Source organism: Macrobrachium nipponense, chromosome 4 (assembly GCF_015104395.2).
Source record: "Macrobrachium nipponense isolate FS-2020 chromosome 4, ASM1510439v2, whole genome shotgun sequence".
NCBI lineage: Eukaryota > Metazoa > Arthropoda > Malacostraca > Decapoda > Palaemonidae > Macrobrachium > Macrobrachium nipponense.
The window spans coordinates 125,817,008-125,843,900 of record NC_061100.1 but is presented as its reverse complement, the minus strand read 5'-3'; the positions used below and the strand labels follow the sequence as shown (position 1 = coordinate 125,843,900).

The following is a 26,893-nucleotide window of genomic DNA, read 5'->3' as shown; positions in this document are numbered from 1 at the left end:
TGGACACATGAATATCATACATAGTAAATCTGGATGTATATGAAGATAATCAGTGTTCTGATTCACTTCGCGAGAGAACACAACCCAAGATGACCTTACCAACGAGAGTCGTGAGAGAGGCCGAGTAGAGCAGTGCCCCGGACATCGTCCAAGTCGGGGCACGGGAGGCGTAGCCCGCCCTGGCAGCGTCGAGCACGGCGGTCTCCAGTCGGCCCATGTACGTCTCGATTTTCGTCCGCCACACCACGTCGTAAGGAAGAACCTGCAATAAAATGCAAAAGGAAATCATCATTGAATTTTTAAAAAAAGCAAGTTGAAGCCAGATACCAAAAATAGCTCCTCTGCCACCTACAGAGGAATTGAATCACCCTTCTTAAGATTATGATCTAAACAAAATGATTTTTGCATTTATATCTTAAAATTTGCCAAAGGAAAAACTTCTCCAGATTTTTGGATCAGCTTTACAGATATCTTCTTGACTGACAGACCAACTCCGCTGAAGGGGATGACGAAACTATTTGCATTCACATATCTATTATCAAAATGTTAATGCTAAAACTACAGAGCGAGTATTTCTAACAAAGGTTATGGCAATAACAACGATTACCATAACAATACGAACAGAAGTGGTGGTAACACAGCAAAGGCATCACTAAGCAGAGCATCGGCATTAACTGCCACAACCAAAATGGTAACAGGAGTAGTAAATCCCTCCGCAATGTTAAAAATCTATTTATGTCAAATATACGCTTCATGAGTCTAATTTTTTTGCTGTTTGTGTAAGCTAAAAATAGAGAACCTTGAAAGCCATACCTTCTGCAGTCGCAGGGATACATCTAGCTTATCTATTCGTACACATGTAACAAACATAACATACTTAATTTTAAACACATACACACACACACACACACACACACACATATATATATATATATATATATATATGGGAGGAGAGAGGAGAGAGAGAGAGAGAGAGAGAGAGAGAGAGAGAGAGAGAGGATCCTCTTATATACTTCACCCACGGGACCATTGTGGAATTGCAAGATATATATATATATATATATATATATATATATATATATATATATATATATATATATATATATATATATATATATATATATATATATATATATATATATATATATATATATATATATATATATATATATAGAGAGAGAGAGAGAGAGAGAGAGAGAGAGAGAGAGAGAGAGAGATCCTCTTATATACTGCACCCACGGGACCATTGTGGAATTGCAAGTATATATATATATATATATATATATATATATATATATATTATATATATATATATAGATACATTATTGCCTCTGCTACTAAATTTGCTTCTAGTCTTACTTTTATTCTAATTCACGCAATAAAAATAATAGAGATAAAAGTAAAAAATGGTAGGTAGTTTGAGTTCTTAACAAGTCATAAACACTCAGATAGAGCGCTATGACAGCTTTGCGCTGCGCAAACTGAAGGGACCGTGGCCAAAAAAAACTCAATGTCACGTTTGATTTCAATAGGTTTAATAAATGGATTTCTAGCATGCTGAAGGGCACGCGACGACTTGAATCAAACTAATAATAATGTTTTTATTCTCTGATTTCTTCTTATTATTATTTTTTAAAATGCCAATATTTTGAGGGACTGATGGCATAGGTCACACTGTTTTATATTTGACTTTATGCTGACTGCTTGAAACAAGTGAAACCTCGCTCTGTATTTTCAATGCTCTAGCATTCCTTAAAGTGCCACCACACGTTTTCTGGCTTTTTTTTGTTTGTTTGTTTTTTTTGTCGTGCCACTAAACTGTGTATAACCTGGAAGTCAACACTTGCGGCAAGACTGATGTTTATTCTAAAGCCCTTTCAAGAACATGCGCGAGTTTGTTTTGCCTCCTCTATTGGCTACTTGATGCCAGCTCACATTTGGAATACTTAAGCCCCTTCCACACGAGGGGCAAATGCACGGCGGGCAGAGACTGGTACCAATTTTGCGAGTGGATGGCGATCACGGGTGTGGTCCAGTCATAGGTTCGCCTGCCTGTGACTACTGCCTGCCTTGGATTGATTGATCTGGTAACACTGTTTAAAAGCGAGAGAATTACGGGCAAATCAGAGTGCCCGTCGTGTCTTTGACCGTCGTGTGGAAGGGGCTTTAAAGATGCTTGTCTGACATTGCCTTTATAGAAAAAGCGACTCTCATTTGGAAGCATTCTTATATGACTTAGACCTGAAAAGGTGGTTGTATATTAACAAGGCCTTGTGAAGGTGAGTAACACTAGGAAGCAAGATCTTCCAGTACACCTATGCATCACTTCTCAAGCATTAAAGGAGCCATTCGATGAAATGCATATCGACTGGGAATAGCTCAAGAAGATAGGAGTTACAGGGAGTTACAAGGATTTGGATGTCTCAAAGAGTTATTAGTCGTCCATCCGAGGAGACATCGAGTGCTCACTTATCTCTCGGAGCAGGTTTTACTCTTCATTCATTGTGTCCTAACGATTTTGTTTAGATTTCTTTTAAACTCTTCCACAATGTTGCTGTATACAACTTCTGGTGGCAGTTTATTCCGCGTGTCACATATCTTGTATGTAAAGAAGTTCCCACAATGGGATGTGTTGTATCTCTTCAGTTCTACTTTCCATCCATTATTTCTTGTCTGGTTTGAGAAACAAAGACAAGTCTTGATTTCATTACATTAGTCTTTGCTCAGGACTTTCAGAGAGAGAGAGAGAGAGAGAGGAGAGAGAGAGGAGAGAGAGAGAGAGAGAGAGAGAGAGATAAACACCAATAATTCACAAATTGTAGAAAGAAATAAACATTGCATAATGATTAAAGACTAAATTCTCATGTAATGGTTGAAAGTAAGAAATACACACACACATGTATACACACACACACACACACACACACACACACATATATATATATATATATATATATATTTTATATTTATATCTTTTCTATAAAATAAAAGTGAATGTTTGTATGTCTGTCCGCTACAGAAATCCGAACCGCTTGACAGACGCAGACAAAATTGAGAAAGAGTAAGACATCTCGTACAGGGAGATGATTAAAAAAAAAAGGAGGGGGGGGCGGGGGCGCGGGAACGAACTCCTATACTTACTTGACGAAGCTCCGTAGCCAGCCCCAGAACCAGATCCGTTCTCAGCGATGCCATGTTGTTCACAGTTTCGGTCTCCGCTGTGCCTTCCACTGCCGAGAATATGGCTGCTCCCGCCACCCACCAGGCTAAGACCACGACCAACAAACCAACCTACAATGAAGGTGTTAGCTAAAACCAGTGAAGCATTTAAATATAAAGCAGTTCTCAATGAGTCTTTATAACATAACTGATACCTGCCCGAAATATTCCGTTTGGTAATCATAAACTGATGAACACCGATACGTGAAGGTTATGGAACTTGTAATATATACATTCATGTCAGCACAAATACTTCCCCAAACACATATAGGGTTCACTTATATCACTTTCTCAGGCATGGCATTTTGGGAAAAGGATGTTCACCCCATCAGAATCTCGACCGCGACCTACAGCAGTAGACCATCTTCCAGGTATGAATATTACAATGACTAAATTTACTACATCCAAACGTATTGGAAATATGGTAGGATGCCTTCAAAAAGCGCAGAGGTGGCAGAGATGAGATAAAAAGAGTATTTATAGATGTGTTACGAAGAATCACATTCAAGAAGAAATTTGAAAGTTTGCAAAACTACTCCGGATTGTCACGGTGTAACACTTCACGTCGTGAGGACCTCTCTGCAGATTCTGTGGAATCATTCACAATGGTTTAATCATTTACCTCGTTAAAGAAACGAGGAAATAATCTGTATAGAACCTTTGAGGACACAAAAGGGATTTGGTAGGCTAGTAATGACTATTAGCTAATGACACAGACATGAACACTCGTATGACTATGTATACGTAATAAGTGTATCGTAATGCTTGACAAAGATCCACAACAGGTGTTCTGATGTCTTAGAAATATCATGGCACGTTTCAAGCGCCTGAATAAATATCACATATGGGTGTTTCGGGGCAACTTTGAAACACTTTCCTTCTATTTAGTATTCCAGAGGCATGGGCAATGACAACTGTCAGTTCTGCTGACGAGACCCTATACAATTATTATTATATTTTATTATTATTATTATTATTATTATTATTATTATTATTATTATTATTATTAACAGGACGACAGGAGCCTCCTCAGGAAGGAAAGTCACCCTAAACTCTACATTAAATTAGAAACGATGGCAAAAGCCGAATGATGAACAACTTCACATTACGAAGCAACTTAATTCTGAATTCCACAATCAATAAGAAATATGACGAAAAGGCAGTCTAGACTTCACATTAAACGAAAACCGTGACAAAAACGCAACCTTGACATGCCACCCTCAATGTTGTTGTTGCTGTCAGGGAACGGTACCCTGAACCTGTCATGACAAACCTTGGATAACAAAAAAAAAAACAAAAAAAAAAACAAAAAAAAAAAAGCAAAAAAAAAAAAAAAAAAATTACGGTGAATTATCTTAGTCACCTGAGAGAGAAGAGCTCTTGCCGCCAAGCTGAGGGATTTGCTCCCGAAGGTGACGTCGTCCAGACCGCGGGTGGTGGGCGTCAGGAAGAGCCTGTAGTGGCGAGGGCGGGGATCGGGCGGGTCAGTCCTCTTGACTTGTACGCCTATACTTCGACGGCCGCAAGGGAAGAAGTGACAGGGACAGTTGCAGTAGCGCGGATTGTGGGGCATGTTGTCTCCCACCATGTCCTGCAAGAAGAAGTCGCTGTTTGTCGTACGGCTGAGTTCTTGCAATTATCATTTTCATAATATTCTATTTGATAATCATCTTTTAGTTGAGTGTCGTTCTAATTGTGATCATTTTCAACCTTTTGATCATGATGACCAAAATAAGCATGTGATATACATGCAGAACAGACAACTAAGTCTTTTACGTTGCTAAGTGAGTTTCCACAGAACATGAAGCCCAAATGGCATAAGAGGAAAATGGATCCAAAAATGAGACTAAATAAAATTATGAAAATAATAATGCTGAGGATAAAGAAACCAACAAGCAAACGAATGCATACATAAAAAGTCAATCAGTTAGAAACAGGTAACTCAAATTTAACTGATGGCAAACTGATACCTCATTTAGTGCAATGTTCACTGATATTATTTCATTGCGTTTGAAACATTCCCATTTACAATGTACCAAATAGAAAACCAAACCTAACTAGCTAATCTGGAATATCGGTAAATAAGCAACGTAAATTTTCTGATGAAGATCATCTTATTCTACGGCAAGTTTTGTATACTTTAGCAGCATCAGTCAGAATAGAGTGACTGAATTTGAGTGTCATGCCGTTCTCTCCATTCTATCAAATCAAATCTTGATGAAATGACGTCTAAATCAATTGCGTCTGAACTTTCCTTTATGCCAGTTTTCACTCCCATCTTACCTGTGGCGGTTGGAAGGCGAACCTGGTGGAGTTCTTGAGAACGTGAGAGTACTGAGAACTGACACTTGGGGGTCGAGAAGGGTTCTCCCCTACTACCTGAAGGTGAGAAAATAGTCCTTAAGTCATGTGGCTTTGTGTGTTACCATGTGAGACTGGTAGCAATGAGTTCATGAAAAGGATGATTATTTCTTGTTATGTCTGGAAGAGGCCAGGACACTTCTGTTAGTTTATTGAATTTGAATGAGGTTTTATCATCATGAAGATGGTCAGCACAAATAAATCAGTCTACTGAAATGAGAAGTAAGTTGATGATTAAGTTAATCAGTCTTGGAGATAACCAGTGCATTTCGCTGATGTAGATGTTCAGTTGTTCAATGCGTATCAAGCGTGAAAGTCCCCCAAAATTTAACTGGAAGTTTTTACAACGTAAAAAAAAATTCTGATACACATTTGAATGGAAGTAACAACTTGGAACTACGCAAATGAAAGCCAATTAGCCTACAAATGAGTTCTACGATAATAAAAAATATTTTTACTTCTAATTACATTTCAGCATAAAATTTGAAGTGGAGAGATGAAGTATTTAATAAGATTTCCACCCATCTTGAGCACGGGCGTGCCAGACGTATGTCCCAGTTTTTTTGAAAATGTAGTTTAGAACAAAAGGATAAACTAAACGGTCCCAACAAACCACTAAGAAGATAAAAGAAAGGAAAAAACAATATGAAGTGGTAAGCCTTCTGAACCCAATACAACTTGGTCCTCCACAGAGTACAATTACGATTTCAGTGTAAAGGCATAAAAAAAAAAATAATATCCAAGTAAGATTCGAAGCTCATTTTCCAGCCTTGGAACTCTATCGACGATCAATAACTCAGTTTTGCGCTTAAATCACTCTTAAAGATTTTACAAGTCATGAAATGAATAACTATTTTTGTTTATCTTTCTCGAAAAGTGGCGGCTCTTTTGTAAACAAGCAGAGTGAATATCTTTCCTCTCTGAGCTAATGTCGGAACGGGGTCCCTTGCTTTAGCTCGCTTCGTAACATCTTTATATACTTCACATTTTATTCCGAAGTTGTGAAGTAATATTCCCTACAGGAGGGTCATGTTTTGCTCTGAAGTTCTAGAGCACCGTTTTGCTGCATATGGGAAGCAAGAGTCCTTAGGCTTAAGTTGGTTTGCTTTAGCTTTACAGTAATGTTCGTTCCATGTGCGTCGCATTACAATTTCGTCCTTAGTTTAACCGTCATATTTGTTACAGGTGAGTCATATTTCATTCTTATCTTATTTTTCTTGCATGCGAGTCCCGTTTCACTGTAAAGATATTCCTCAAAATTCCGTCTTGGTTCTAATTTCAGTTAAAGAGCAATGCTACAAATCCGTTAGTATTCCTTCCAGATGCGTCATGTGTATTTGTGAAGTTATCAAGAAGTTCTGCTTCACTCTTTTATGGGTGAGTCATGTTTCATTTTGGAGTGACAGACTGTCAGGCTATTTGTCTTGACCCTCAAAACACGCTTCCATTCAGTTCTTGGAAGTTCAACGTGACTGTAGAAATTGCACGAGGTAGTTTCTGTTTACAAGAGAATTTTACCCTCATGTTACTGGCAGACCTCTTGACCGAGGGAGCGACACTGAAGTGCCCTATAGTAGATTCACATGAACCGTGCATTTGATGCCTACGCTAGTCCCTTACACGCTCCTGATTGGGTGTTGATAAGCCAATCACAGAGGCTGGAAACTCAGTCTCTCTCGAGAGTTCACATAGGTAGGATCTATGTTCCACCTCTCCTCAGGGATGCGTCTTCCTAAAGTATCCCTCAGGAGAGGTGGAACATGCATCCTGCCTATGTGAACTCTCTCGAGAGAGAGACCGAGTTTCCAGCCCTGTGATTGGCTTATCAACAGCCAATCAGGGGCGCCGTAAGGGACTGGCCTAGACATCAAATGCACGGTTGATGTGAATCTACTACAGTACTACATGTATTTTCCTTCAGTGACCAGGGAGACGTTCTTAGCATAAGGTGGGTGGGTGTTCGGAAGCGATCTTAAATTACTTTTTATGGACAAAATAGCATCTTTGGCCCACTCTGGAAGAGCTCCCGGAATCGGGCTTTGTATTCAGCGTCCTAGCTTAAAGCAATAAGTGACATGGAAATTAGGGATGGAAAAATACTTGCTTCATTATATAATCTTGTGACAACGGTTTCCTCTGGGAAACAGTGTCCGATTCCGTCCTTACCGTCTTCGCATTTCTGATCGTCGCTGCATTCACTCTCGTTATCTTGCTGGGTTCCGCGTTCAGGAAAATATGGTCATAAAGCATCACATGCATAAATTCTCCTAAGCTAAGAAAACCATTATCATCTTTTTAAATAATTAACCTCTGGCATAAAACAATAACGACAGAATGCTAATAAAGGAAAATAGGAGACAGACAAGAAATGAAACATATAATAACAAACATATTTTCTTTACTTCATAAAAAATGCCTATCAATGGTACGCTTGATCTTTTTAGTTTAACCAGATACTTGAGACTGACCTATTTAAACGTATGTGTAAGGATATATGTCTTTCAGCTACTTAAGACCTTATGAAACTGAACGCCTGAAAGGAAGTCACACACATATATACATACGTACACACACACACACACACACACATATATATATATCATACACATACATACATACATACATATATATAGGGTGGGCCAAAAGTAGCCTCACAGTTAAAACAGAATAAAAAATAATTTATTAAACGCATAAAATTTTTCAGATATGAATAAGTGGCATATTTAAGAATGAGTGACATGAAAAGGATAAAAATAAGTAGCATGTATTAATGGCACAGTATTAATTTTCTATTGAAGAGTACTTTGAATGAGAAACAGTTCATGAAGTAACTGTGAGGCTACTTTTGGCCCACCCTGTATATACATTTATATATATATATATATATATATATATATATAGATATATATATATATATATATATGTATATATATATATATATATATATATATATATATATATATATATATATAACAGGCATTCGTTCGTCTTTATAGAACACGTCGTCTTTACATAACATGGTTACAGACGCGCGCCATTCTTCGCCGGGTTACATATAGTCAATCTATTTTTGAAATGATATGGAAAGAAAACACGGGGCAAAGACATAGGGGCTAAGAATAAACACGGGACAGGCAACAGCAAAAAAAAGAACAGTTTTACTGAATGGGAGGCGTTGAGCAAAAAATCATCTCGATTTGATATCACAATCACACACTCAAAGGAAACACGGGAAAATAAATAAACCATTTTTAATGACAGTTCGAGAAGTGATCTAAAGTCAAGGAGAAAACGACCTTATCTATAAACGTCTCTGGTTCAGATTATGACGACTGACTTCCTCATCAAAGACACTTCTTTTGATATTTGAAGCCTAGTAGGTTGAAGGGAAACATACTTGGCTATCATGATCATTTTTGACAATTTACAAGGGTTCTACACCATCTTTTATCACGTACAAAGTAAATTTTCAGGATAAAGGTCTGTATTCTCATTAATTTGACAAAACAGAAGGGTTACGAACAAAAACAGTCTTGTGGTATCAATGAACTGCAATCGATATAATCCATTAGTTTCAACTGCAATATAAGTTTATGGGCTTGATAGTTGCCAGCATATTTAACGTATATTATAAAACTTCTCAGTAGTGAAACTGATGTCATTTTCAGAAATTACCGAATGGAATGATTCTCGAAAAAAGAATCAGTTTTAAATACAACAAACATGGGTAGATAAATACTCTGGGTATGTCAAATGAAATGCGTGAAACGTACCGCTTTCACACACGAGGACAATTGTCTAACGTTATATATGTAAATAACGTGTACCTAGTTTGTTATGATTCTATTAATCTACGAATTAACAAACCGCACATTCTCCATCAAATAATAATAAATAAAAGCACAAATTTTCAGTCCAGTTTGCTAAAGGCATGGAATCTATTTGTTAGTTACCATGAAACATAATTGAACAAATGGACAACACCAGAAATATGAACTTTCCATTGATTCCGTATAAGGCATTTCTTCCTGTTCGCTAAAGGACGCTTAGGTTTACTGTTACATGATTAAGGATATTCGACAGACAAGATGACATCCTACATGACAGGACTGGAGAGAGAGAGAGAGAGAGAGAGACAGAGAGAGAGAGAGAGAGACCATGTTTTACGAAGGCTATCTAAATCTAATCGGGATCAATGTCGAGAAAAGAAACACCATTCTGAAGAGAAGGGAGGGTAACCCTGTGTTACAGGTTGTTGTAAAAGAGGATGGTTATGGCACCCAAGGCACTGTCAGCATGAATGGGGTTGTTAGAGGTCAGAAACTAAGCGCCACGAAATGAAAGTCTGACAAGGATGAAATAACGCTTGTCCTTCCCTTCAAATTTCCAGCCTACAAATGAATTTCCTCCAATGAACAGCTTTCTTGGGGTGACTGTGTATGACCATATAAAATGCCAAAAAGTAGGTTACGCGAGATTGACCCTTTAATATTTCTGTCTCTATGTTTAGCTTTTTACGACCATGCAGTACTTCGTACACACACATGTAAATATTATATATACGTATAGTAAATATATAGTATATATATTATATTGTAGACAACAATATATAAGTAAAGGACCTATCCCTATGTCGCAAATAAGAGAAACCTACAAATGTTAACAAAGAAATTAATTTGCTCACCTCTGGCTCTAAAAACCTGACCCTCTTTTCCATGTCATTGTCCCACACGGGCGTATTACAGCGCGTGGATAGGGGCGTGGGAGCGGCCACCGGGCGGTCATAGAGAGGAGGGATGACGGGCGGAATGAAGTAATGTCCCCGGGCGTCCATGTCGTACTCGTAGAAGGTCTCATCGAAGTCGTTATCGTTAACCTAAAGGAAATGAGAATAATGGCTTATGAATCTTGACTTATAGACTATTTTAACATACGTGCCAAGCACTAGGGCAACTGAGGCCATTCAGCGCTGACACGGAAATCGACAGTGAAAATGTCTGAAAAGGTGTAACGGGAGGAAAACCTCAAAGCAGTTGCACTATGATGAATCAACTGTCACGAGAGGGTGGACAGTAAGGTAGAAGAAAGAGAATATGAATGGAGGTACAGTAAAAGTAATGAAAAGGGTTGCAGCTAGGGGACGATGGGACGGTGCAAAGAACCTCAAGTAACGCCTACATTGCACCGCATGAGGTGCACTGGCGGCACTACCCCCTACGGGGATTATGAATCTTGATAAGAGAGAGAGAGAGAGAGAGAGAGAGAGAGAGAGAGAGAGAGAGAGTCTAATGAATGGTTTCACCCCGATGGGGTAGAAATAATTCATAGAGACCTTCATATATGTTTTTTGAGTGTACTGATCAGTCACATCTATTGTTTTCCCCTCTCTCTCACTCTCTCTCTCCCTAACTAAGATACCTAAAGGATTGTTTAATTCGACACACTCTGTATGTCCATAAACACTCCCGTGTCTTATATAGTAAATATGCAATCTATAAAACCCCCGCTATAAAGAGTGAAAACATTAACGCAAGTTCCTTAAAGATCAAATTAAATGCTATTTTTCCAGATAAGCTGGCTAAAACACAAAGCAGGCTATAATATTAGAGCATTCCATCTCTATCTGTCTATCTATCCGATATTTAATCCGAGTTGGATAGAGAGGCCTATTTCAGTTGAAATAAAAATTTATTATTTCTAAATCTGGCACCTACAAAAAGTACGTTTAAGCTGAAGTAAATTTTTATTATTGGTGACACAATGGGAGAAAATCGCTGAACCTCTGCCCCACCAAATCTGCACTTCGAATCGCTGAGTAGTGTAGAGTTTCATCATTTCTTCCTAATTTTGCATTAGTTTCCCGTGGGAAAAGCAACCGCAAGTATATCTGAAGAAGAATTAAATCTTCGACTAATCAAGGCTCTTCAGTAATAATAAAAACTCCCACCTGAGCAGGTAACATAGTCCCTGGACTTCCACCGGCAGTCGTCTGCGCCTGGGTATGAGAGCGGAGAAGAGGGTGGGCTGGTGCTGATAGGCGGGAGGCAGCTGACGTTGGGCGTGAGGCAGCCGATTGCGGGCGTGATGCAGCAGACTGCGGGCGCGACGACTGACCGGAGTGCCCATTGCCGCCCCTCATACCCATTGCTCCGAAATCCCCTGTGAAGTCACGGCATTGTGTTACAAAGAGCAAAACATTTCTTCGTCAAAGTTGCTTTTTGTACAGATATTGACTTTAAGATTTGAGATAGTATGATAGTGTAAGCAGCATATATATATATATATATATATATATATATATATATATATATATATATATATATAAATGTCATATCACATTACCGTGATTCATATACATATATCGAGCTGCAAATGTCCTTTAATATCTAATTTGCTCTACCTCGGAATTAATATATTTTCATATATGTTTAACTGAAGGGGAATTTTTTAAGCGATAATAGATTTGCCGGCTGACGGGCACGAACCATCGACACCTTCAAATCCAGGACGACAGTGAAGCCTTGGCCCACCCCGCCACCGCAAGAGGATATAAGTTTATGCCGCCTCCCACCTCAAATACCTGTCGCACTCAGGTATTCGTAGTTTTGGAGACTGCATCAAACCACCTCGTCCTCGGTAGCGTTGTAGTGCTTTTGTCCGCACGTAGCCATTATATAAGTCATATCACATTACCATGATTCATATACATATATCGAGCTACAAATGTCCTTTAATATCTAATTCGCTCTACCTCGGAATTAATATATTTTCATTTATGTTTAACCAAAAGGGAATTTTTTAGGCGAATACCCGAGTGCGACAGGTATTTGAGGTGGAAGGCGGCATAAACGTATATCCTCTTGCGGTGGCGAGGTGGGCTAAGGCTTCACTGTCGTCTTGGATTTGAAGGTGTCGATGGTTCGTGCCCGTCAGCTGGCAAATCTATATCGCCTAAAAAACTCCCCTTCAGTTAAACATATATGAAAATATATTAATTCCGAGGTAGAGCGAATTAGATATTAAAGGACATTTGTAGCTCGATATATATATATATATATATATATATATATATATATATATATACACACACACACACACACACACACATATATATATATATATATATATATATATATATATATATATATATATATATATACACACACACACACACACACACACACACATAATATATATAATATATATATATATATATATATATATATATATATATACATATGTATGTGTGAGCGCAAGAATTTTGGGGAAATGAACACAAAGAATAACCTAGCAAGGAGTTTATAAATCATTTTGCAGAAACTTGCAATTATGATGACGAAAATTAACTTCGTGACGATGATGGACGGACACAAAAAATATTTGCATAATATTTTTCTAAATATATCCAGAAACGTGAAGCTCATTGTACAACTTGTCAAGACTGTGAATGCCAAAGCAATGCGTCTTAATTGCTGTAAGACTGCACTGGAAGGTGGCCCCTTCTTTTTAATTATTTACGAGTTTGCTTCAGTGCCATTATCATTCTTTTAGCAATGTCAAAAACAATTTACTCACGGACGTGGAAGATCTCTATTCTCTTTTCGTTTGTTTAAAAATTATTTTTTTTTACTTATACTTTTTAATCTTCCGAAATATGGAAAGTTTCTGGGGCCTTTATGAGTTATGTTTGTATTCGCTTGTTAATTGTTTCATCGCAGTCTTGCTTCTTATTTCATTTGGGCAGACAGTTAAGTATGAGCTTAAGAAACAGTGTGATGAAAAACAATTACAACTTGTGTACGGAGCACATCAATGAAATGAAATAGAAAACTTAAGATAAGACAACAATGAAATGGAATAGTAAACTTAAGATAAGAAAGACACATTACATCTTATACAGACCAAATTATACCTCCATTTCTTATCATCATTATTATTACAATACAGAAGAAATCAGCCATTATGCAAGTGCGTCTAACGAATAAGAACAATCCTGAAACTCTTATCAAGATAACTGGGACTGAGGCAAGAATAATGTTATATTTAAACAAAAAATGCGCCTGACTTTATTCTGATGAAGAGCCCTGAGTCCAAAGTGTTGCATAGGAACAATTTTTACAAAGACTTTAAAGGACTTGTCAAGACAGGAGCATCTCGGAGTATTTTGCAAGCGACTAATGTCAGTTTTCAGTAACAAATTCTTAAAAGAAAAGAAATATTTTGCTGTATTCTGCTCGCATGTCCCAGAAAACACTTATCCCCTTTTTATCCAGCGATATTACGAACACTCCTATTTCTACAGTACAGAAGGAACTTAGGTATAATCAGGAAATAGAGATTTCTTCAAATTTTTCTTGCCTCCAGCGATTATTAACTAACGTGAAAGAACATAAACGGATATTACAGCCACTGACGGTATGAACATTATATAAAATTTAAGAAAAAATTCAATATTTTTTTCATAGATAAAATTTATTAATAGGTAATAAGAATGTATTACCTCAGGGTGTCAATTTCATACATGTTAATGTCAATGCCACCAAATGAACATCATTTGAAAACATGTTCGAAAATGCTTTTCATCTAGAGAAGTCTCGTATAGGTAGCTTTAAATTGGAAAACATAAATTTTGCTTGAGTGAACAAAAATATTGGTGATGAATTTCATACTGTACATAAAATCAAGCTCTATAAAGCCAAAACTTGTTGCAATGCCTGTTATTGTGTATAATAAACTTGAAACTATCCATATCCATAAAATTGAATTAAAGATTTCACTTGGTCTTATAGAATATTTGGAACTGCTATCCGTGTGTATTGTTTGTTTGGTGTTTTTACGTTGCATGGAACCAGTAGTTATTCCACAACGGGACCAACGGCTTTACGTGACTTCCGAACCACGTCGAGAGTGAACTTCTATCACCAGAAACACACATCTCTCACTCCTCAATGGAATGGCCGAGAATCGAACACGCGACCACCGAGGTGGGACGCAAACACCATACCAACCACGCCACCGAGGCGCTCTATCCGAGTTTATAACTGACAGTGTAGTGTTGTTTGTGAATAGGTAAGAGATCGAGACATTGTTTGGACGGCTTCTTCGAACTTGGACAACTGATTAGGCAAAACCTATTCAAAATTGACCAAGCAATTTCTGCTATCCCACGGTCTTGACAGAATTCGCAGAGAATAGTAAATAACAAGTTGAAATAAATAAACTTCTTCTCAAGCTTGTATCCAAGACATTTCACTTCATACGTTTAAATGAAACTGACAATCAATTCCATTTTCTGTCGTGACAGCAAGGAAGGATATAAATGCAAATACTGCTTTATAATTCAGGCAGAAGGAATCAACACTTATGATGCGCGGCATAAATCAGACTGCGTCATTATATTAAATATTTCTTTACTTGATCTTTTGGATTTTGTCTTTTAACTAATATTCTTTTCGTGGATCTATGTAAACAGTTTCTTAGCATAGTTGTTTTTTAGGATTTTTAAAAAAGGAAATTATTTGCTTCTGTGATAATGTAATACATACATACATACATGCATGCAATGCATACACACACAGACACAGCACACACACACACACACACACACATATATATATATATATATATATATATATATATATATATATATACTACACACACACACACACACACACACACACACACACACACATATATATATATATATATATATATATATATATATATATATATATATATATACTTACACAAAAGCTCACGAACAGCACGCGTACTACCTGCAAATGTACCGTCCAGTTCTATCTCGCACTCTCTTTGTTGCCTACAGTATACCGAGACCCTTTCCTTTTAATACCTCATTCACTCAACAGCCTAGGCTTCCTAAGTTCTCTCCTCTTTCCTAACACTTCCAAACTATGCACTCCTTTCATGCTTTCCCCATTATCAAATTACCTCAAAGTACTATGTTTCATCTTTTCACTTGTGGTACCATCTCCGCCATCCATTCTCACGTCACATTTCTTATCCTTACTGTTCTCATGACACATAAATTACGAAACCAATTCATTTATACAGCTCCATTCAATATCCTCACATCATTTGTACAGAGAAGAGCTGGTTCAACAATCCTTTCATATAATGCATTACGAGAGGCCTTAACTTCCATACACATCCAGTTTCCTTCTTACTTGCTTTTCTTACTCTGCTACTAACCTTTTCCCATACCCCCATCTTCTGAAATTTTCAATCCAAAATACATATGCATACCTACCACTTCCAACCTCCCACCACTGATAGACTTTAATAACACAATATTCCTGGTTCATTACCCTCATAACGTTACTTTTGATTACATTTATTCTCAGCTTCCTCTAACTGTAAATATTTTCAAAATCTCATTAATCACTGCAGTTTCTCTTCACTATCTCCAATTAGTGCTGTAGCCTCAGCAAACATCAGCCATTCCCCAACTCTATTCATGGCACTTCCCACAGCTTTGTACCTGCCCCTACTGTCGTCTCTCTGACTTCTAATATCACACTGTCCGCATAGATGTTAAACAGCTACAGAGACAAAAATACATTCTTGCCTCGGGGTCAGTTTCACAACAACCCAGTCATTCCCCTATATACAAACACTAACATATTTCACTTCCTTAAATTTTTATCACTCTTATACACCTACCCTTGGTAACGTAATTATCAGTATCCACTACATTTCCTCTATCAGTTCTTTCAAAAGCTTTTTCTAGGTCCATTATGATCCACACATCCTCTGTTCTGTCTAACCAACACTGTTCTTCCCCTGTCAAACATCTGTTCTTGCTCATAAAATAAAATTCGACATATTCCAAGTAATACGCAATTATGTTATCCCCTACAATTCTTCAGTCTCTCATGTCGCATTTGCCGTTACATAAAAGAACAATGATTTCCCTCAGCCAATTTTTCGGAAGATTTTCTTCGTCAGGAAAACCTTATACATCCTAGTCAACTTTTTAATCAGACTAACGCAACTGTAAAACATCTCGTTGGTACTTCCACCAACACAAAATTTCTTTTAGTTTCACATTATGTAGGTCTATAGCATAAGCTATTTGTTGTACAGTATATAAGTATATACTATGACAATGCACATGACTCATCAAGTGCTGAATTCGAGCTTTCACTTTGAATACGAATATGATTTGATCTTGACTTACCTTCCATCCTTCTGGAGGACGGCGCTGACTTTGATCTATGGGAGGAAGTGTTGGCGTAACTGCTGTTCCTCTTCAGCTGACTATAATGACGATGATCGTTGGAGACGCTGCTTCCTGGCCGGGAATTGACTCTCTGGATTTCGTCATCGAGGGTGTCCAGCCTCCAGGGGGTTGTTGGTCGACTAGGAGGAACTTGGGACTGGGAGCCATTATGTGCAGCCTGTCAGATGGTGGACGAAACCTTATATATAAGATCAAAGCAAGAGAAAATACATGGACGCAATTACTTATGAATCTATCTATATAACTGAAAAAGCTAATCAATTTCGTTTTTTAAAATGTTCGGTTTTACTTTCTGTGAAGATTATTTTACATATAGTATATACCATAATAATAGCTCTATTAGTTGATTTTGTCTTTTGTCGATCATCCATTTAAACCATTCGACAGTCTAAATACCTTATTTTTTAAATCAAACTTATGTTAAGTTTAACATGAATGATTTTCCCATTGAATACTTTGTATATTTACTACTAAACCACGACCAAACGAAAGCAAGCAGCTTTCACCTGAGAAGATACAGTGGGGATACCGTTTCCACCGGTATGCCCACAGTCGTGGGTATGGGGGTGCGAAAGTGAGGGTGCCCTGGTAAAGTGTCGTGTCAAGGCAGATAGCCATCCGCTACTCGGCATCTCGTCTGAAACGGAAAAGAAAAAGGTTAATCGTATTACTAATGATGAGGAGAGAAATTTACTATATGTAAGAGTAAGCTATTTTTGGGCTGGAATAGAAAATTTAGGCCAAAGGCCTTTGAGGTCATTCAAAGCTGAAAGGGAAACTGAGAATAAAAAAGGTTTAAAGGTGTAACTAACATTAATCTAGGAATGCTATTGTGCCACACAAGACAGACGATGCCCCAATTGAACGCTCTGGCCTAGGATTCAGCCTAACATCTCCAGCAAGTATTAGGATAAAAAGCAATCAAAGTTACATCGCACTTGAAGGCAAACTTACCCATTATAATAAAAGTAGCAATGACTACATATACAATTGCAAACGAATAAACAGATTTCGTGCAAAGATGACAAAGCGCTGAAATAAATAAGTCAATCTGGTGAAGCCGGCAAATCATGTGAGGCAAGGGACAGTGAAGATGGTTTTGAAAACGAAGTTCACAGATGGAAATAAAAAAAAAGTAAGGATGATGTTACAGTAACCTATTAATAAACCTACCTAACACACCTCAAAACACTAGAGGAAGAGCAACTGACATGAAAGTGTGCTGAAGTGTGTCCTCTCTGGTGGCAGAAGACATGGAATAAAATTCAAAGAGAGAAGACAGAGAATAAGGTCCTTCAACGCATTACAATTTTCCACTCGATGAGATAAACGTAGAGGGTTAAACCCAATCTCCATAGAAACTGTTCCCCAATATACCCTCCGAAGACCTGGGCATGGGCTTGACCCTATCATTTAGCTTTATCGCGAAGTGCTTTTAGCTCATGAGAAATGTTTTTTTACATTTGAACATATCACATACTCTCAAGAGTTAGAGAGACTTCACTGCCTCTTACAAAACACCATTATTGTTTTTCTTAATATTATTTTGACTGATTTTTGGATCTGCTGCTCTTCTCTTTATTCATGCGTATACTTATTTGATTCCTTTGTTTACCTATCTTTTGTCTGAATCTATTGTGCTTCCCTTCCACCAACTATTTCTGTGAAAGTTTGCTCAACGAATTTATAATATTTTTGGCGTGTTCCACTATGAATAGGGTTACATTTAAATAATAATAATAATAATAATAATAATAATAATAATAATAATAATAATAATAATAATAATAATAATAATAATAGTGATAATAGTGTTCAATTTCTAATGACAATTTTAAAGCACTCTTCTAGTGCTCCGTATGCGAGAAATCCTAATATATCTGTTACGCGCTAAGCTATTAGTTTTTTTCTGCACGCAAACTTATCATTTTAAAAATCCAGTCAGGAAAGATATGATGGGGTTTCTACTATTCTACCAAAAATGGCATTTTTTTTTTTTTTTTGAAGGACGCATTCTTCCTTTTAAAGAAGCCAGTGGAAAAGGCGATCGAGCGGCCCCATCTAGCCCAGAAGTTTTCTTGTCATTTGATGTTTTATGGCATAAATATTTTGTATGCCCATCGTGCTTCCTCGGTTTGACTTATTCATTACCCGACTTGTTTTTTTTTTTTTTTTCCATAATTTACAATAACCTCATATTTTTTCCCGTAAACTCATTTTCCTATGTCAATGGCGCATCTTTAAGCTTTCCCTGATTTAACTTTTTTTTTTTTAACTGGTGACTTTTATGCTATGTTAATGACGGCATTCAGTAAACATCACTTATTTTGTGCTTTGATGGTGTCTAAACAACTCACCTAACTCTTCAGTACAAAATTGTGTCTCTCTTCTGACTGGAAATTTCTGTACTGCTTTCTGTTCTGAAGCTGTACGAAGAGAGAAGTTGCATATTTATGAGGGAATATATCAGAAAACAAGTACAGATCTTTATCAGGAGCTGAATGTGTTGCTGAGGCTTTAAGACGTATCTCCTCTAAGCAGCACTACTTTCCTCCATATGTGGAACTTTTCTAGCCTTGACCACACAAGGGAAGTTGATCTTCTGTGAATGTGACAATGGTCATGAACTATGACATTTACCTGAACCTCCTATCTGCACCTTCCTTCGAAAAGGGAAAACCTTTTCTTTCCTTCTGCGTAGGAATGGTTCCATTCCTACAAGATAAACAACTGTAGTTTTCACATAGCAGGCGTCTCTAGATTTAAATATGGCATTAGTTATCAACAATAGACGACATTTTCAGCATATCTCCAAAATTCGTAAATGAAGTAAAAGGCAGGGATCTCATGTCGATCTGCAATGTCAACTTGGCCACATTCTCAAACCCCATTAAGAAATTGTCAACTTGCACGAGAGATTGCAAGTTATAGCGAGTCCACTTCACCTAGCGAATTGACCGTAATACGTTAATAGGGCTGTTATCACAAAATCTGTCCTTTACGTTTCTTTGTAGTACCCTGCTGCTGAGTTTTCGAATCCTACACAGTAACACTGCACAACGTAGCAATAATCATATTTACAAATTACACACACACACACACACGTATATATATATATATATATTTATATATATTATATATATAATATATAATTATATATATATATATATATATATATATATATATATATATATATATATACACATATATATGTACATAAGTATACATACACATGTATAAATATACATGTGCGTGTTTGTGTGTGTAAAGAGAAAGAGAGAGAGAGAGAATGTGTCTGTGTGTGTGTGTTGACCTCGTCAGTCCCAGTTCCATACAAAAATTTCTAAGGGTAACAACACCCCTTACCAAACTCTCATGTTTTAGTGGAGTACGGTCTTGCTGGCATGATTTCTTTACTGCCATGACACGCATCACTTTTTTCCCCTTTCTTCCATTCTTCCTTCACGACGACCAGACGGGGGAGGCCGAGCTAATCAACATGACCCACTTACCGATTCAAGGCTCACCGTTGTCCCACACGTACCATACGCACTCTGTAAGATCGCTTTTAATGAAGAACAATAACGTTACTGAAGAATGCGTCATTGGTGCGTCCCCAAAGTATCGTTGCATCTATTTTCATTTCTGTTCTTCTCATTCTTGGATGACTGGAGCCTTGTGCGCATGCGTGATGGATGCGAGACTACTACTCTCTTACATTGCGTGACGCAAATGCAAGCCAATTTTTTTTTCTTTACATTTAGAAGGCTGCTGTCTTTGTTTATGTGTTGACATAACAATAAGTATTCTGCTTCCATTGCACATTACCCTAATTGAATGATCAGCATAATGCTCACGTTTCGTGCATAAGAACTGACCTCGTTGGGTTTTCTTTAATGTAAGTGCTGTTTAGGCGGTAATAACTATTATTGCCAGCGCTCTCCAAGGTCATTTTTTTCCCATTATGCTAATTCATAATGCCTCGATTCCAGATGATGCCATTATCGTTAATGGTATTTTGATACTTCGCTGATTTTGTTCCGTCAAGCTCATGTGTCTATACAGTGCTCCTTGACGACTTATCAGCATTGGTTGATTTAATGTTATTGTAAAAATGTTCAAATTCGTATACAAAGAGCAACACATGAATGTGGAAATCGATTGTAAACATCTTGACTGGGGCTTTCAGGGATAAGTCTCAAACAGGGAGGTATGTCCAGCAATCATTTGAAAATAAAGATTAGCAACTATTTGCTGGCAACAATAAAATATGATTAAACCTTTAACAGAATACACAAAGCTCACTTTGTCTCTCAGCGTTTTTGAACGATAGTGACTAAAAGAAGACCTGAGAACCATCACTGTAGCTTCTAGACACGAACTCTAAACATCGGGAGTGAGTAGCAAAGAAATCGGTACTGAAAACGGACAATTATCAACATCAAATCTGAGAGACAAGACTAATTGGTGTGTTCGTCTTCGACCAGAATTTACGCACAAAACTGTTTTCTAAGAAATGTGAAAGATACAACACAATTAAACACAAATACCGATACCTCAAGAACAATCTGTTTATTGACTACAAAGTGATCGATCACACCGCGCGTATCGAAGGACGCAAGGATAACCGTTAGCATAAATAATTCAGGTTAACTTTTCAGTTTCCTCATTCTTTATTGGATTTCCTTGTCTGTACAAAATCTTGAACCCAAATGAAGGAATAAATAAAAAACCTTGTCTCCGTGGCGGGATTCGAACCCACATAATGAGTCAGCGTGAAGTCGTGTTAGACTACTCGACTCCGAAGGACACTAGTCTACTCCCGCCAACAATTACTCATTATCTGTCCAATTCACTTATATTTCGCCCGAACGGCTATTGACCTTTTTCTCCGTGATCGAGTTGGCAATAGCACATCGCCTGTGGGTTCGAATCCCGCCACGGATTTCATGGTTTCTTAATTTGTTTCTTCATTCAGGTTTAAGACTTTGCACTGACAAGCGCATCCTTAAAAACCGTCTTTGAGCGCGTGTATGAGAGAGAGAGAGAGAGAGAGAGTAATACGTCTCAGCCCAAAAGAGTACTGTAGTTCCAAAATTGACGCACTAATCAAGCAGAGTTTCATATATATTATGTTATGTTGTTATTCTCAATTTCAAGCGAATGTAAAATACACTGACAACTGAGAAACGTAAAAATACAACCCCTTTCCTTCCCCTTTTATCTCCTCCTCTGTGGAAGGGGGAAAACAAAGAACTTCAGCGTAATTCACTTAAAACTTTTCCCAAAGTTATGTCGGACAGGTTAAGAACAAGTTAATGACAGACCTGGGTAAAAGGTGATTACATAACGTAAACATTAATAACTAGTTAAGTGAACGGTAAAAGGTAGACGCGGAGCACATACTCATCAGAGGCAGTGACTAGGGAAAGCGAAAGAGGGACATGCGTGTATTCAGGGGCTGTATCAGGGGCGAGAGAACGAGGGAAGGAAGGCCCCTTGCTGACTTCCAGCAGCGAGTCGATATGGTCAGGAAATGCTCTCGCCTCGTGTGGCCGGGAAAGACCTCAAGAAAAGGCTTTATATGGCTGGAGGAAGCACCTACGGTAGTAGGGAAGCTGAGAGAGAAAAGACTGAGACGGGACGAAACTGCAGAATGAGTTAAGGGCAGACAGGCAAGCAAAGAGAAGGAAACTTCGAATTTTACCTCATCTATTAGAAGTATTACAATGTGCGAACATTATTACGAAACAGGCCAATTCTGTGTGTGTGCTAGAGCAATAATTCTCAATTTTCCGGACATCAATGTAATCAGAACTCCGGGCAAACAGAACCACATGCAAAATAGGACGTTAATAGAAATCTTCTAGCCCTCCTTCGAGAATCCCTGATGAAATATTAAACAAATCTGCAAAGGTAGATAATATACCACATACACCCTGTTTTACTTTTCTGAAAGATTATTGAATTAGAACAGATGTTTTGGGAGGCACGTATATCTCACTACCCTTGAAAAGTAGCATCATTCTCTCCGACCCGATTTCGAATCGAAAACCCGCTACTTTTCTTGGACGTGCTCGTGAGATTGTATATACTAGTGGTTCTCAGACTTTACTTTTTGGCCCATGCACCCTTTCGCCATATGTCAGAATGTTAACCCGGACCCCTTTCCCAGAATTGTCTACCTCAAAAGGTGCATTACAGAATACTAAGACAAACACAAGCTAGTGGCAGGAAAACCCGGTGTGACCTCTCAGCAGTGCGGACCGATGCACACTGCGTTTTGTGTGGTTCTAGAGCCAGCTTGAGCCTGCCAATTCGTGGTCACAATTTCCCCTTGTAACTCTGAAATTCTCCCCTTGTTGAGAAACACTGGTCTATACAGATCTAGAACTTGCAATATTGAGAGACTTCTGGTTCCCATTCACGGAAAGCGAACAATACATACATTAAAAAAAAGATCCAAATAGTCGAAGCAAACGACATCTCATTTTTTAAATGAGAGCCTTCGGTGAAGTTAAAGGTCACCGCTTTCTTCCTGGGATGCATTGAAGAATGGTATACTCAAGGTATATACTCCCTTATTCTATATACCTTGGGTATACTTAAATTCATGGAAACTTATTAAGTAAAGGAATAACATATTCCGCGTCCTTGACCATAAGTAAAAATCTAAACCAACACAATTTGCGATGAGCAAATGAAACTTCCTAACTTCGCAACACTGAAATTTGCCTTAGTAATTGTAAATAATCATATCAACCAAGAATTAACGCGAACTGAAATTAAAAGGTACTAAAGGCAAATTTCTAGCATAAGAAAATGCCAAGAAAGACCTTTTGGGCTGACAAGGGATATCATAAAGAAATAATAGATTTTTATTCATAATTAACACGGTAATTAGTGAATGAACGATGAGACAATGATAACCATGAATTTACATTTCATATAATTACAAGTGACGCAACAGATTACAGTACATGAGTCACTGGTAATTGCAGTTATTATCAGTGATTAATCCATGCTATAATTTCAGCGAGAAGAAATTAATGCTTTATATCGCACGTGCAAAGCTATATATATATATATATATAATATAATATATATTTATAATATTCTTATATGAATAAAATGTATATAAATCGATACATACATAACGTATATATAAATTATAGTATGATTATATTATATATATCATATATTATATATATATATATATTATATATAAAATGAACTATATATACAATAACATAATATAATTATTATTATATATAATTATTAATATATATTATATATATAATACATATAATTTATGTACATACATACATACATATATGTATAGTAACTGCAATTAATAGTGACTCATATATTGTAATCTGCCGCGTCATTTGTAATTATAAGAAATGTAAACTCAAGGTTATCATTATTTATGAATCAAAAATCGATTATTGCTTTTTGGTTCCCTTGTCAGCCCAAAAGGTCTTTTTTGAATTGTTTCATTTCGCCAGTTTCTTATGCTATAAATTTACCTTCAGCAGCTTTTAAGTTCAGTTCATGTTAAAAGTTGTTTGTAGTGATTATTTACCATTACTATGGCAAAATCAAATGTTGCAAAGTTCAGAAGTGTTATTTGCACATGACAAATTATCTTGGTGTGTGTGTGTGTGTGTGTGTGTGTATGTGTAGAAGTTACTCGTGGTACACTGATTACGAGGGCCGCCTCACCAACGAAAGGTATCAAATTCGATTCCGGAGCAAGCCGGAACTCTTTAAGCAAGGTCCTTTAAATGCGATTCTCTGTTAACGTGAGTTAGACACAGCAATTCGGATCTGACAGATATCCTACGGTGATTGTTGGCAACCTTAGTAGAGAAAAGTAAAAGTCTAGCAGCTTCCCTCCTCAGTTGACTTACCTGGAATTAAAAGGCTAACCCCTGCTGGAACCACCCATTTTATTACGAAGAAATAGACGTATGATGAACAGTACAAGAAAGCGACCGTACAAATAATGGTTCTAAAGAGTGGCACGATCCGAGGAAGTTTAGTGCCGATGTAAACGCCGATTTTAAAATTTGCCTTTACATTAAAACTTGATAAAAACTCAGTCCTGTACTTCACACTGAATGAGATTCTTGAAAAAAAATTGATGTAGAACGTCACACTAAAGGATGTATGTTTCATTTTGTTTATGAAAGTTTGGTCTGATGACGCGATGAAAATATAATATAAAAATACTACATTTTGTTGAGAACCTTCATAACAAAAACGGAGTCTTGAAGTTCTCACGACAAAAGTCTCTTTATTCTTGATAATTCATTCATTCATGATAGGAGACCTTTAAGTGAAAGCTTCAATGACCATAATTCAACTGCAGTAGTAGTAGTAGTGGTAATGAGACATTTCTTATGAAGTTAATTATTGTTTTCACTGGATAAAACCCTTTTTATTGTCAATTCCCCCTTCCTAATATTTCTTGACAGCAATGTTAGAAACATACAAGCGCCACGTGAAAAAAAAACTGAAAAGGGAGAGTATAACAGTGGAGAGAATAGAAAATAAAGGATACTCCGTGAGGAAAAATGCAAAAGTAATATCTGAAGGAATTGCTTAATTTAATGAAAAAATTAGCACCATTGAAAGTTTGCGTGGCTTCAAATCAGCCAAAAGAGAACAGCCGAGTAAAAAAAAATGCATTTTCATAACTAAGGAACTAGAAGAAAGTAACCTGATATTATCCAGAAAATTACAGCGCAGTGATATGAGCAATGCACTGAGAGAGTGAGAGCACTAAATAATAAAAAAGAAAAAATAGATACGCGAATGACAGAGTAAAAAAATTACGTAAGCAGTAAGAACGAAATGTGAATTAATGCGACAGTCAAGTAAAAGTAAATTAAGCAACCCCTCTTAAAAAACGTGATATATATATATATATATATATATATATATATATATACATATATTTATATATGAAAATAACATTGGAGAATTGTGTGTGTGTGTGTGTGTGTGTGTGTGTGTGTGAGAGAGAGAGAGAGAGAGAGAGAGAGAGAGAGAGAGAGAAGAGCATATTTCGCGCGACATGTACGAGACAGGTGAGAGGTCCGACATAATGATTCACAGTGCCCCACTCAGAGGGGCAGGTTCCAGGTAAAATGGTAAATGTAGCGGCCGTTGGTGGAGATATGAAAATACATAAAGGGAAGTCAAGATATGGAACGGTTGTACGAAGTAAGTCTAAAAATGATGGAATTGTTGCATCGATGAAGCTGAGTACTCTCGTTCTAAAGAGGACTTGAATAAAAGTGGAGAGATTTATTAACACTGCCATTTGGGGAAGAAGACAATTTACTTTGAGGTAGAAAACAAAACATTAGTTACAAAAAAGAAATAGAATATATCTTATAAAGTGCCAAATACTAGCAAGCTAATTCAGGAATATAATTCACTTTCAAAATAATCCCTATACATGAAATGACATTGTCTTGATCAGAGTAAAGCCAGATAGGTTATAAGAATATTATTGCTGACAAAGAAGGAAGATGGTAGAAATAACAAACAAAAATATCGTTATTAAAAAAAAGGTGGGGATTACACATGGAGGCAATACTACTATTACTCTTTATATAAGAGGGCTCAGGACGTTTAATGTAAGGACCTGCCTCTTGTGCACAGTGAGCCAAATAGCTTGCAGCAAACAAGGCACTGATAATTATGACAGCAGGACACTGACGGGTCGTCATTTTAGTGACTGCGCGGGGAGGAGGGGGCGAGGGGGCGGCATGGACTTCAGGTTGGTAACCTTATTTAAAACAAATCCCCAAAGAGTGTTTATATATAAAGTGTGTGGATATGTATGTATGTATGTATATAGTATATATATATATATATATATATATATATATATATATATATATATGTGTGTGTGTGTGTGTGTGTATATATATATATATATATATATATATATATATATATATATATATATATATATATATATATCCTGACGTCTCATACTGAAGAAAGTGTCCTCATGATTAACACCGAATGTAC

The 26,893-nt window shown here is 37.1% G+C and overlaps 1 protein-coding gene across 9 annotated transcripts in view; it reads right to left on the bottom strand.

Moving 5' to 3' along the window:
• Positions 1 to 26,893, bottom strand: part of LOC135211135 (uncharacterized) — a 190,385-nt gene that overhangs the window by 2,329 nt on the left and 161,163 nt on the right. For all 9 annotated transcript variants that reach the window (XM_064244284.1, XM_064244285.1, XM_064244282.1 and 6 more), the window contains 8 exons: positions 17,350 to 17,480; positions 16,781 to 17,000; positions 11,528 to 11,739; positions 10,265 to 10,456; positions 5,503 to 5,598; positions 4,583 to 4,810; positions 3,142 to 3,291; positions 100 to 262 (listed from right to left, as the gene is read on the bottom strand). In XM_064244284.1, coding sequence (XP_064100354.1) covers positions 100 to 262; positions 3,142 to 3,291; positions 4,583 to 4,810; positions 5,503 to 5,598; positions 10,265 to 10,456; positions 11,528 to 11,739; positions 16,781 to 17,000; positions 17,350 to 17,475 — 1,387 coding nt within the window. In that variant the 5' untranslated portion in view covers positions 17,476 to 17,480. The remainder of the gene's footprint in view (positions 1 to 99; positions 263 to 3,141; positions 3,292 to 4,582; positions 4,811 to 5,502; positions 5,599 to 10,264; positions 10,457 to 11,527; positions 11,740 to 16,780; positions 17,001 to 17,349; positions 17,481 to 26,893) is intronic.